The 13,626-nt window shown below is 48.4% G+C and overlaps 1 protein-coding gene and 1 pseudogene across 1 annotated transcript in view; one reads left to right on the top strand and one right to left on the bottom strand.

Annotated features, from left to right (window-relative positions):
- Positions 1-1,293: 1,293 nt before the first annotated feature.
- The window catches only part of LOC134736327 (uncharacterized protein DKFZp434B061-like), an 18,712-nt gene continuing 6,379 nt past the window's right edge, over positions 1,294-13,626 (bottom strand). The window contains exon 3 of the mRNA XM_063637109.1: positions 1,294-3,299. Coding sequence (XP_063493179.1) covers positions 3,200-3,299 — 100 coding nt within the window. The 3' untranslated portion in view covers positions 1,294-3,199. The remainder of the gene's footprint in view (positions 3,300-13,626) is intronic.
- LOC129481501 (uncharacterized) lies at positions 8,567-8,748 on the top strand (annotated as a pseudogene).

Raw genomic sequence — 13,626 nt, 5'->3', positions numbered from 1 at the left:
GCCAGACTGATTTATTTGCTATGCGTGTGTGCATGTGTCTCCTTGCTTTGCCCAGTAAAAAGTACTATAAGTACTGTAGTGTAAGATGGTAAAAATGAACATACAAGCTGATACCATGCAAAGCAATCTTAATGATCAATGAGAAAAATTATGATTGTTCTGTGACTTTCAAAATTTTTTGCCAAAACATTAAAAACTCTTTCAGTTTTAAATGTACAGGGAAATGAAAATAGTAAAACTAATATTTGTCTGGTACTATGTAATTTAATACATTAGACATATTGAGGCCAGGTGCAGTGGCTCACACTTGTAATCCCAGCACTTTGGAAGGCCAAGTTGGGCAAATCACCTGAGGTCAGGAGTTTGAGACCAGCCTGGTCAACATGGTGAAACCCTGTCTCTACTAAAAATACAAAAATTAGCCAGGTGTGGTGGTGGGCGCCTGTAGTCTCAGCTACTTGGGAGTCTGAGACAGGAGAATCACTTGGAACTGGGAAGCGGAGTTTGCATTGAGCTGAGATTACACTATTGCACTCCAGCCTGGGTGACAGAGTGAGCCTCCGTCCCCCAACAACAACAGCAAAAAAAAAGAGAGAAAGAAAGAAATACTGAGAATTAGTTTTCTTTGTAAAAACCTACCAAGAGGCCCAGTATGGTGGGAGACAAGAAGCAACACAACCACATGCCTTTCTGTGCATGAGTGAACGAAATAACAGACTTTCAAAAAATTATGCAACTTGTCACTGATCATGTACACTTGTTATTCACACAGTGCTTTGTGCACTGAGGAACTGGCAACGAAGTTTATATTTTATGTGATTGCTCATACTTAATATATTGTAGTAACTGATATTTGAACCCTGTTGTTGGGAGACATGTTACTTAACAAAACCATGGTAAGCGAAATCCATGCATATCTGGACCTTGTACAATGAAGTCTGGCTGTATAATGTATTTCTATGACATTGGACAAGTCCCTCCGAGAGATAAAACCACCCATCTCTCAGAGTTACCATGCGAAGTAGTGATCACATAAATATGTTCTACACAGCAGTGGGCAAACAGCTGCCAGGCTTTTGAGTAGGAATAGTTAATATTTGTGGCAGCAGAAACAAAATCTAATTTTTTTGTAGAAAATTCCAAAATTACAGGCGCGGTGGCTCACACCTGTAATCCCAGCACTTTGGGAGGCCGAGGCGGGTGGATCACGAGGTCAGGAGATCGAGACCATCCTGGCTAACACAGTGAAACCCCGCCTCTACTAAAAATACAGAAAATTCCAAAATTAGCCAGGTGCGGTGGCTCATGTCTGTAATCCCAGCACTTTGGGAGGCCAAGGCGGGCGGATCATGAGGTCAAGAGATCAAGACCATCCTGGCCAACATGGTGAAACCTAAAAATACAAAAATTAGCTGGGCGTGATGGCACACACCTGTAGTCCCAGCTACTCACGAGGCTGAGGCAGGAGAATCGCTTGAACCCGGGAGGCGGAGGTTGCAGTGAGCCGAGATTGCACCACAGCACACCAGCCTGGGCGACAGAACAAGACTCCATCTCAAAAAAAAAAAAAAAAAATCCAAAATCGCTTTTAGATTCCTACTGATGTGATTAAACAGAAGACTCAATACTTTATGGAAATACATATATTTCCTACGCCCAGCTAATTTTTGTATTTTCAGTAGAGACGGGGTTTCTCCATGTTGGTCAGGCTGGTCTTAAACTCCCAACCTCAGGTGATCCACCCACCTTGGCCTCCCAAAGTGCTGGGATTACAGGCGTGAGCCACCGTGTCCGGCCAGCAGTCTGAAACTTCTTAAGTCTTACCTAAATTATCTAGTTTTGAGAGGATGAAGGCAGTTAGAATGTCTAAAGCAGGGTACTGTGTAACCACAAAAGAGGACTGTTGCCTTGTTTCCAGGGATGGAGGAGGCAGAATAGCGGTATAAGGTGAGAAAAGGGATGGTGTTCCGCACAGTGTTCTGTGTTTTTCTGAGTCAAATCTACATGGGAGCTTCATTATTTGGTTTGCAATTTCTAAAATACTCTAAGTCTAGTCCCAAGTGCAAGAATGAACATATTCCAGTAACAAATAACAGATTAAATTTTTGACATCTATAATTTAAGTTTTCTATAGCATGTTCCTAAGTGTTCTCTTTTATTTTATTTTTATTTTTTTATTTTTATTTTTTTTTGAGATGGAGTCTCGCTGTCACCCAGGCTGGAGTGCAGTGGCATGATCTCGGCTCACTGCAGGCTCCGCCCCCCGGGGGTTCACGCCATTCTCCTGCCTCAGCCTCCCGAGTAGCTAGGACTACAGGAGCCCGCCACCTCGCCCGGCTAATTTTTTGTATTTTTAGTAAAGACGGGGTTTCACCGTGTTAGCCAGGATGGTCTCAATCTCCTGACCTCATGATCCGCCCGCCTCGGCCCCCCAAAGTGCTGAGATTACAGGGGTGAGCCACCGCGCCCAGCCTTATTTTATTTATTTCTTTCTTTCTTGAAATGGAGTCTCACTCTGTCGCCCAGGCTGGAGTGCAGTGAAGCGATCTTGATTCACTGCCACCTCCACCTCCCAGGTTCAAACTATTCTCATTCCTCAGCCTCTGGAGTAGCAGGGATTATAGGCGTGTGCCACCATACCAGGCTAATTTTTGTATTTTTTAGTAGAGACAGGGTTTCGCCATGTTGGCCAGGCTGGTCTTGAACTCCTGGCCTCAAGTGATCTGCCAGGCTTGGCCTCCCAAAATGCTGGGATTACAGGCATCAGTCACTGCGCCCAGTCTAAGTGTTCTTTCTATATGGAAGTACAGATATATTGATGAGTCATATGCATAAGGATAACAAAGTCCACGACTTTTTTTTTTTTTTTAAGAGACAGGGTCCTCTTCTGTCACCCAGGCTGAAGGGCAGTGGTTTGATTCCAGCTCACTGCAACCTCAACCTCCTAGGCTGAAGTAATCCTTCCACCTCAGCTTCCCAAGTAGCTAAGACTATAGGTGCACACCACCACACCTGGCTAATTTTAAAATTTTTTGTAGAGACAGGGTCTCGCTATGCTGCCAAGGCTGGTCTTGAACTGCTAGGCTCAATCGATGCTCCCGCCTTGGCTTCACAAAGTGCTGGGATTACAGGCATGAGCCACCAAGCCCAGCTAACTCACAGTCTTTAATACAATTTTTTCCCAGCATCTATAAAATGGTCATTCAGAGAGTGTAGAAACAGCTTCTCTGATGAGTGGATTGCTCATCAGATTCTGATAGTAGTCAGTGGAATTAACATTGGTAAGAAGCAGTTGAGACCTGTAAGAGCAAAGAGAGACGATTTATTTCAAGAGGGTGCCCAGATGACCTGCAAACAAGTTTGCTCCAATGAGGCCCCTGAATTTGGAGAAGCAATGAAGGAAGGAGAAAGGGCTAAAATAACATAGTCGGTTGTTGCAATATTCCAAACAGGGGAAGAATGGAAGAAACCACCAATAACATTTTGAAGTACATCCTTCCAGAACTTTTTAATGTATATTAAAGTATACATTATATATTTAATCACTATACCCTAATCCATCATTCTAGGGAAATGTACACAGGATCACTATAAAAGTTCTAGATTATCTCCCTCAGCCCAGCCCCAAGTCTTCCCGAAGGCAGAAAAGTTGACCACTTGTCAGATAGTAGGTTAACCTCTGCTGCGGGTGTTAGGATGGCAGAAAGAACTCAGCCTTGTCTCTAAGCACCCAGTTATTGAAGCATGGAGTACATAGTACAATTCCTTATCTCTGTTAGTGGCCTCTTGTATATATGAGGGTTCAAAAGGAGAAACACCACCAGTCACGCGTATGTGCGATGTGTTTCAGGGATCTGACGTTACGCAACCGCGAGAGGGAGTGGAGGGCTGCAGGAACATGCTGGAACGCACCTCGGGTCTCATGTTCTCCGCGCCTCTGACCTCGGCAGCGAGGACGTCCCGTAGAGGGAGGGGACCCTTCTCCATAGAGCTGCACACGCCTGGCCCCGGAAAGGCGAAAGGAGGAGCCAAAAGAGGCTCTCGGCCGGGCGCGGTGGCTCATGCCTGCAGTCTCAGCACTTTGGGAAGCCCAGGCGGGCGGATCGCTTGAGCTCCGGAGTTCGGGAACAGCCTAGCCAACATGGCGAGACCGCCGTCTCTACTAAAAATACAAAAAAATGTAGCCGGGAGTGGTGGCGCCCGCTGGTGGTCCCAGCTACAGGAGCGGCTGAGGCGAGAGGAGGCTGAGGCTGCAGTGCGCGGTGATCACGCCACTGCACTCCAGCCTGAGCCACAGGGCCAGAGTAGGTCTCAAGAAAAAAACAGAGGCGGTGGCAGCCGCTCTCCGCAGAGCCTGAGAGTCCGCGTCCCGCCCCGCGCAGCGCACCCGCCCCCCCCCCCCCCCCCGCGCAGCGCACCCGCCCCCCCCCCCCGCGCAGCGCACCCGCCCCCCCCGCCCCGCGCAGCGCACCCGCACCTCCCCCCCCCGCCCCACCGCCGCGGGCAGCGCTGGAAGGGAGCTCTGGGCCACGTGGTCCTGCAGCCGCCCCGCCCGCTCCGGGTGGGCTCAGGCGGCCTGCCCCGGGAGGATCCCGCGTTAGGCGGGCTCAGTGCTTCCTGATACCAGGCGGCTGTGAGGCAACTTAAGTTTTCTGAGGAAACTTTGGTTTATTTTTCTTTGTCCGCAAAAGAGGTCAGCCCTATCCCTTGTTTCTCATTTTTCGCGGGTCTCTCTCATTGCCATCACACACCAGTTTTAACCACAGTTAAACTGGGAAGGAGCTGGGCACGGTGGTGGCACGCGCCTGTGGTCCCAGCTACTCGGGAGGCTGAGGACGGAGAGATCGCTTGAGCCCGGGAGGTCGAGGCTGCAGTGAGCCGGGATCGCACCACTGCACTCCAGCCTGGGCGACACAGTAAGACCCTTCAACAAAAAATAATTTAAAAAAACAAGGCTGGGCGCGGTAGCACACGCCTGTAATCCCAGCACTTTGGAAAACGGAGACGGACAGATTGCTTGAGCCCAGGAATTCAAGATCAGCGTGGGCAACATAGCGAGACGCGTCTCTATAAAAAGAAAAATACAAATATTAGCGGGGCATGCTGGCGAGAGCCTGTGGTCCCAGCTGCTCTGGAGGCAGAGATGGGAGGATCGCTTGAGCTCAGGAGGCAGAGGTTGCAGTGAGCCCAGACGGCGCGCCATTGCACTCCAGTCCGGGCGAAAAAGTGAGACCCTGTCTCCAAAGAGTTTAAAAAAATTTTTAAAAAAAATTTAAAAAGGGAATGGTAGGGGGAAAGGAAGGATAAGGAGAGATTTGCTAAACGATATACATAAGTACAGGTATCTGGTTTTCTATGCCATACAATGACTGTGGTTAACCATAATAGTTTCAAATAGCTAGGAGAAAAATATTGAATGTTCCCAACAGGAAGAAATTATAAATATTTGAGATGATGCATGTTAATTATCCTAATCACTATACGTTATATGTATCAGAACATCACTATGTACCCCATGAATATGTACAATTATTTGTCAATTAAAAATTATTTTAGGCCAGGTGCAGTGGCTCACGCCTGTAATCCCAGCACTTTGGGAGACTGAGGTGGGCGGATCACGAGGTCAGGAGATCGAGACCATCCTGGCCAACACGGTGAAACCCCATCTCTACTAAAAATGGAAAAAATTAGCCGAGCGTGGTGGTGGGGGCCTGTAATCCCAGCCAGTAGGGAGGCTGAGGCAGGAGAATGGCGTGAACCCTGGAGGCGGAGCTTGCAGTGAGCTGAGATCATGCCACTGCACTCCAGCCTAGGTGACAGAGCAAGACTCCATCTTTTTTTTCTTTTTTTTTTTTTTTTTTGAGTCGGAGTCTTGCTCTGTCACCCAGGCTGGAGTGCAGTGGCGCAGTCTCGGCTCACTGCAAACTCCGCCTCCCGGGTTCACGCCATTCTCCTGCCTCAGCCTCTCGGAGTAGCTGGGACTACAGGCGCCCGCCACCACGCCCGGCTAATTTTTTTTTGTATTTTTAGTAGAGACGGGGTTTCACTGTGGTCTCGATCTCCTGACCTCGTGATCCACCCGCCTCGGCCTCCCAAAGTGCTGGGATTACAAGCGTGAGCCACCGCACCCGGCCTGAGCAAGACTCCATCTTAAAAAAAAAAATTATTTTGCCGGGCGCGGTGGCTCACGCCTGTAATCCCAGCACTTTGGGAGGCCGAGGCAGGCGGATCACGAGGTCAGGAGATCGAGACCATCCTGGCTAACACAGTGAAACCCTGTCTCTACTAAAAATACAAAAAAATTAGCCGGGCGTGGTGGCGGGCACCTGTAGTCCCAGCTATTCGGGAGGCTGAGGCAGGAGAATGGCATGAACCTGGGAGGCAGAGCTTGCAGTGAGCAGACATCGAGCCACTGCACTCCAGCCTGGGTGACAGAGCCAGACTCCATCTCAAAAAAAAAAAAAAAAAAAAAATTATTTTAAAAAGATCAACTGATCTTTATGAACTATCTTTTTTCCCCATCATCTGTTGTAGGAGGGAAGAAAACTTCAAAGTCAACATTATTAAGAACCATTATGATGAAGATTTTATAAAAAGCTCAGATTTGGCCAGGCACGGTGGCTCATGCCTATAATCCCAGCACTTTGGGGGTCCGAGGCAGGTGGATCACTTGAGGTCAAGAGTTTGAGACCAGCCTGGCCAACCAATGGTGGAACCCCATCTCTACTAAAAATACAAAGATTAGTTAGGTGTGGTGGCGCATGCCTGTAATCCTAGCTACTTGGGAGATTGAGGTGGGATAATTGCTTGAATCTGGAAGGTGGAGGCTGCAGTGAGCCAAGATCCAGCCACTGCACTCCAGCCTGGGTAACAGAGCAAGACCCCGTCTCAAAAACAAAAACACAAACAAAACAGGTTACCTTGGGTGAGGTATGGTGAGGTTAGATGCAGCACAGGAGTCACAAACCAGTTTTACAAGTTTTACAGTTTGTGTTTTTGTTTTTTGTTTGAGACAGTCTTTCACTCAGTCACCCAGGCTGGAGAGTAGTGGCGCTCCAGTCTCCCGGAGGAGGTTGCTCCTCCACCTCCCAGTTTCAAGCGATTCTCCCTGCTCAGCCTCCCGAGTACCTGGGACTATAGGCGCTCGTGCCACTACACCCGGCTAATTTTTGTATTTTTAGTAGAGCCAGGGTTTCGCCATGTTGGCCAGACTGGTCTTGAACTCTTGGCCTCAAGTGATTTGCCTGCCTATGCCTCCCAAAGTGCTGGGATTACAAGCGTGAGCCTCCACGTTGGCCCAAATTTTAGTTTTGTACTCTCATTTCCCTGGGGCTTCACACAAGGCCACTCAGCAGGAGCAGAAGGGGTCGCTAGGCAAAGGGAGTGAGGGAGGAACTGCGGAAGAGCCTTTGTTGTGGTTTTTGCAGGAAGAGAAGGGTTAGGCAAGGCCAACAGGTTTGGGATTGGCTAATTTGAGTAATTTCTGGGGGCTCAGGGGCATGGGGGCTGGCCCTAGTTGTCTGGTAACTGGCCCTGGAGTGATTAGGGTGTATAATGGTCCCAAGTGTTTGAGCCTGATAACGGAGGTGGTTGGGGGTGCAGACATAATCGGCAGCTCAAGAAGAGGAACTAACTGGCCTTTAGCCAGAGCCTAAAAACTAAGTCAAGACAGCACACACCCACACACAAACTACATTGCCTGAAACAATATTCTTTAAAGATATTTACCTAAAGGGCCACAAATTTTATTAAATCTCTGATCTTGAAACTTCAATACTCCCCACTGACTGTATAAAATTATCTTCAGTTTTTTTTGTTGTTTGTTTTTGTTTTTTTTTTTGAGAAGGAGTCTCGCTCTGTAGAGTGATCTCGGCTCACTGCAACCTCCACCTTCTGGGTTCAAGCAATTCTTCTGCCTCAGCCTCCCGAGTAGGTGGGATTACAGATGTGTGCCACCCCGCCCAGCTGATTTTTCTATTTTTAGTAGACACGAGGTTTCACTATGTTGGCCAGGCTGGTCTTGATCTCCTGACCTTGGGTGATCCACCCTCCTCAGCCTCCCAAAATGCTGGGATTACAGGCGTGAGCCACCACACCTGGCCTGTATTTTTAGTAGAGAAGGGGTTTCGTCATGTTGGCCAGGCTAGTCTCGAACTCCTGACCTTGGGTGATTCACCCTCCTCAGCCTCCCAAAATGCTGGGATTACAGGCGTGAGCCACTGCACCTGACCAATTTAGAAATATTTTATCATTCGGCCGGGCGCGGTGGCTCACGCTTGTAATCCCAGCACTTTGGGAGGCCAAGGCGGGCGGATCACGAGGTCAGGAGATCGAGACCACGGTGAAACCCCGTCTCTACTAAAAAATACAAAAAATTAGCCGGGCGCGGTGGCGGGCGCCTGTAGTCCCAGCTACTCGGAGGCTGAGGCAGGAGAATGGCGTGAACCCCGGAGGCGGAGCTTGCAGTGAGCCGAGATTGCGCCACTGCACTCCAGCCCGGGCGACAGAGCGAGACTCTGTCTCAAAAAAAAAAAAAAAAAAAAGAAATATTTTATCATTCAAAAATTAGGCGGCTTTCAGGGATCATTTCTATAGTTTGCTACTAGAGAACTTTCTGTGAAAGTGTAGAGCCCCCGGAAATGACAGGAGGTGCAGTTTTCTCCTGAGTGTGAAGCCAGCTCTTGGTGTTGCTTTCGCCATTGATGTTTCTTCTCCGTGGGGGAATGAGAGGGAGAGGACACAGGCTGAATGGTTTGAGTTACCAAACTAAAAAAAAATTTACAGTAATGCTTTTTAATTTTTATGTATTATTCCGAGACAGAATCTTGCTGTGTCGCCCAGACTGGAGTGCAGTGGTGCGATCTCGGCTCACCGCAAGCTCTGCCTCCCGGGTTCACGCCATTATCCTGCCTCAGCCTCCCGAGTAGCTGGGACTACAGGCGCCCACCACTGCGCCCGGCTGATTTTTTTTTTTTTTTTTTTTTTTGTATTTTTAGTAGAGACAGGGTTTCACCGTGTTAGCCAGGATGGTCTCGATCTCCTGATCTCGTGATCCTCCTGCCTCAGCCTCCCAAAGTGCTGGGATTACAGGCCTGAGCCACCGCGCTCGGCCACTAATTTTTGTATTTATAGTAGAGACGGGGTTTCACCATATTGGCCAGGCTGGTCGCGAATTCCTGACCTCGTGATCCGCCCACCTCGGCCTCCCAAAGTGCTGGTGTTATAGGTGTGAGCCATCGCACCCGGCCTGCTTTTTATTTTATTATTATTATTATTTTTTGAGACTGAGTCTCGCTCTTGTTGCCCGGGCTGGAGTGTGCAGTGGCTCAATCTCGGCTCACTGCAAACTCCGCCTCCCGGGTTCAAGCTATTCTTCTGCCTCAGCCTCCCGAGTAGCTGGGATTACAAGCACCGGCCGCCATGCCCAGCTAATTTTTCTATTTTTAGTAGAGACGGGGTTTCACCATGTTGGTCAAGCTGGTCTCCAACACCTGACCTTGTGATCCGCCAGCCTCGGCTTCCCAAAGTGCTGGGATTACAGGCATTAGCCGCTGCGGCGCCTGGCCAGTAATGCTTTTTTGTTTGTTTGAGAGTTTCACTCTTGTTGCCCAGGCTGGAGTGTAATGGCATGATCTCGGCTCACAGCAACCTGCGCTTCCCGGGTTCAAGCGATTCTCCTGCCTCAGCCTCCCTAGTAGCTGGGATTACAGGCATGCGCCACCATGCCTGGTTAATTTTGTATTTTTAGTAGAGACGGGGTTTCTCCATGTTGGTCAGGCTGGTCTCGAACTCCCGATCTCAGGTGATCTGCCCGCCTTGGCCTCCCAAAGTGTTGGGATTACAGGCGTGAGCCACCGCACCTGGCAATTTCTTTTTTTCTTTTTTTTTGAGATGGAGTTTCGCTGTTGTTTCCCAGGCTGGAGGGCAGTGGCGTGATCTCCACTCACCACAACCTCCACCTCCCGGGTTCAAGTGATTCTCCTGTCTCAACCTCTCGAGTAGCTGGGATTACAGGCATGTGCCACCACACCCGCCTAATTCTGTATTTTTAGTAGAGACAGGGTTTCTCCGTGTTGGTCAGGCTTATCTTGAACTCCTGACCTCAGGTGATCCGCCCGCCTCAGCCTGCGAAAGTGCTGAGATTACAGGCGTGAGCCACCGCGCCTGGCCCAGTAATGCTTTTTAAAGAGTCGAAAGCACCGCAGAGCACTGGTTTATCTGTATCTTTTTTTTTTTTTTTTTTTTGAGACAGTCTTGCTCTGTTGCCCAGGCTGGAGTACAATCTCACTGCAACCTCCACCTCCCCGGTTCAAGTGATTCTTCTTCCTCAGCCTCCCGAAAGCTAGGATTACAGGCACAGGCACATGCCACCACACCTGGCTAATTTTTGTATTTTTTGTAGAGATGGGGTTTCACCATGTTGGCCAGGCTGTTCTCGAACTCCTGACCTTGTGATCTGCCTGCCTCGGCCTCCCAAAGTGCTGGGATTACAGGCGTGAGCCACTGCACCTGGCCTATCTGTAATCTTTTGTCCAAAAACAATCAGAGCAAAATGTCTGTTAAATTTGTTATATATCTATAATTTTCTGTATGTTTAAAATATTCCATAATTTTTTTTAAAAAAATGTACGTTAATAAGAGAAAAAGAAAGGCAGAGAGAAAGACAAGGTGCATGCTATCCTGTCCCTTGCACATTTTGATCCAAATGAAGTTTTCTGACTCTCCTGAGGCTCCATAGAGGTGAAGGCATCTAACTGTACACAGTTTTTGGTAGGAAAACTCATGATCAGACTAAAAGATGATGACTTAGAATGAAGAAAGAGCTGGCCAGGTGCGGTGGCTCATGCCTGCCTATAATCTCAGCACTTTGGGAGGCCAAGGCAGGCAGATCACTTGAGGTCAGGAGTTCCAGACCAGCATGGCCAACATGGTGAAAACCTGTCCCTACTAAAAATACAAAAATTGGCTGGGCGCAGTAGCTCACGCCTGTAATCCCAGCACTTTGGAGGCTGAAGCAGGCGGATCACCTGAGGTCAGGAGTTCAAAACAACCCTGGCCAACATGGCGAAACCCCATCTCTATTAAAAATACCAAAAAACAAAAACAAAAACAAAAAAAACTTTAGCTGGGCATGGTGGTGGGTGCCTGTGATCCCAGCTGCTCAGGAGGCTGAGGCAAAAGAATCACTTGAACCCAGGAGGTGGAGGTTGCAGTGAGCTGAGATCACACCATTGTACCCCAGCCTGGGGGACAAGAGGGAAACTCTGTCTCAAAAATAAATAAATAAAATAAAAGTAAATAAATAAAAATACAAAAATTAGCCGAAAATTGCTTGAACCTGGCAGGCAGAGTTTGCAGTGAGCCCAGATCGTGCCACTGCACTCTAGCCTGGGCGACAGGGTGAGACTCCGCCTCAAAAAAAAAAAGGCGGGGGGTGGGGGGGAAGAAAGAGCTAGAACTTAGCTTACTAACATCCAAGTGAGTCCCTCATTTGCTTGCTTGGCCTGCTGGGGAAATGGGCAAAGTAAGGGCAGCCACTCCACCAACACTGGCCACTACCACCTAATCAAGCTGTGGTCTTTTATTGGGCAAAGAAACCAATTCAAGCAAGTAACCAGCAAGCTCAGGTATCCCATAATCCTTCTTTCACTATTTAATACATAGTAAAAAGTGTTATTTGAAAGAACTGTCAAGTTCTCTGGAAGAATTGCAAATAACCTAGGGGTCCAGCCTTCCTAGTGGTAGCTCACTTCAGTGAGCATCAGAGCAGCTTCAAAGTTGCACTTTTCTTTTTTTTCTTTTTTTTTTTGAGACGGAGTCTCGCTGTCACCCAGGCTGGAGTGCAGTGGCACCATCTCAGCTCACTGCAAGCTCCACCTCCCAGGTTCATGCCATGCTCCTGCCTCAGCCTCCCACGTAGCTGAGACTACAGGCGCCCGCCACCTCGCCCGGCTAATTTTTTGTATTTTTAGTAGAGACAGGGTTTCACCGTGTTAGCCAGGATGGTCTTGATCTCCTGACCTCGTGATCCGCCCACCTTGGCCTCCCAAAGTGCTGGGATTACAGGCGTGAGCCACCGCGCCCGGCCTCAAAGTTGCACTTTTCTATATTGGTCATGAAAATTAACCAGACAAAGCTGTGACTGCCGAATGTGCCTCTTCCCACCTGGGTTATCTCTGCCTCCTAGAGCACCTCGCTTCAAGGAGAAAAGTGACATTTGGACAGGGCCTATACTGACTAGACAGGTCAGTTGGCTTTCTCACTTCCTTCATTCTCCTCTCAGATGGGAAAGGGAGGCGACGAGAGGTTTAGGAGACAGCTTGAAAAACCCCGTTTCTCACTAGGATCTAGACTGCAGTAGATGAGAATGGACCCTGGAATCAGATGGGGCCTCCAGCCTCCATATAACTTCCAGCTCAGCCATCTAGAAGCTGGGTGACTCAGTTTCTTTCCGCCAAATGGTGGTAGTATCTACTGCTGGGTTGTTACGAGGTTTCAATGGGATTAAGTAGAATAGCGCAAAGCATAGTGAGAATGCAGTATGTGTTAGCTACGGTCATTGCTATTTAACAGATACTATGATTTTTGAGCAAGAGACATCTCTGAACCTTGGTGATCCCTGCCTACTTAATGGCACTGTCTTGGAGGAAGGGGGAATCTCAGCTTAATAGGTAAGGTGATTTTTCAAGAACTACTAAGGAGAAGATTTAAAAACCTCTGTAACACTCCAAACCTGTAACCAATTGTATGGATGAGTAGTTTCTAGAGGGGAACTTATTTTTAAAAACTGACAATATTGGCCAGGCGCGGTGGCTCACACCTGTAATCCCAGCATTTTGAGAGGCCGAGGCAGGTGGATCATGAGGTCAGGAGTTTGAGGCTAGCCTGGCCAACAAGGCAAAACCCCGTCTCTACTAAAAACACAAAAATTAGCCGGGCCTGGTGGTGGGCGCCTCTAATCCCAGCTACTCGGGAGGCTGAGGCAGGAGAATCGCTTGAACCTGGGAGGTGGAGGGCACGGTGAGCCAAGATCGTGCCATTGCATTCCAGCCTGGGCAACAGAAGCAAAACTCCGTCTCAAAAAAAAAAAAAAAACCTGACAATATTTATTAAAAACTATTAAGTTTTTGGCTGGGCGCGGTGGCTCACGCCTGTAATCCCAGCACTTTGGGAGGCCAAGGCAGGCGGATCACGAGGTCAGGAGATCGAGACCATCCTGGCTAACACGGTGAAACCCTGTCTCTGCTAAAAATAAAAAAAATTAGCCAGGCGCCATGGCGGCCGCCTGTAGTCCCAGCTACTCAGGAGGCTGAGGCAGGAGAATGGCGTGAGCCCAGGAGGCAGAGCTTGCAGTGAGCCGAGATCGCACCACTGCACTCCAGCCTGGGCGACAGAGCGAGACTCCGTCTCAAAAAAAAGAAAGTATTAAATTTTTGATAATAATGAATGTACATAAACAACAGAAAATAATCAGGCAGGTCAGTCTGTAAGGGTCAACATCTTGGAATTCAATTGTTTTAAAACATAGATCTTAAAGGTTCACCTCTGTGAAGATGCTCTCAAGCATCAAGGTGCTCTCTGAATGTTTAGATTTCAGAGCTTAGGTAAGACATTTCTATGGACACA

The sequence above is a fragment of the Symphalangus syndactylus genome, chromosome 4 (genome assembly GCF_028878055.3).
Source record: "Symphalangus syndactylus isolate Jambi chromosome 4, NHGRI_mSymSyn1-v2.1_pri, whole genome shotgun sequence".
Taxonomy (NCBI): Eukaryota; Metazoa; Chordata; class Mammalia; order Primates; family Hylobatidae; genus Symphalangus; species Symphalangus syndactylus.
Note: the sequence above shows the minus strand (reverse complement) of the source record. Positions and strands in the feature narration are given on the sequence as shown.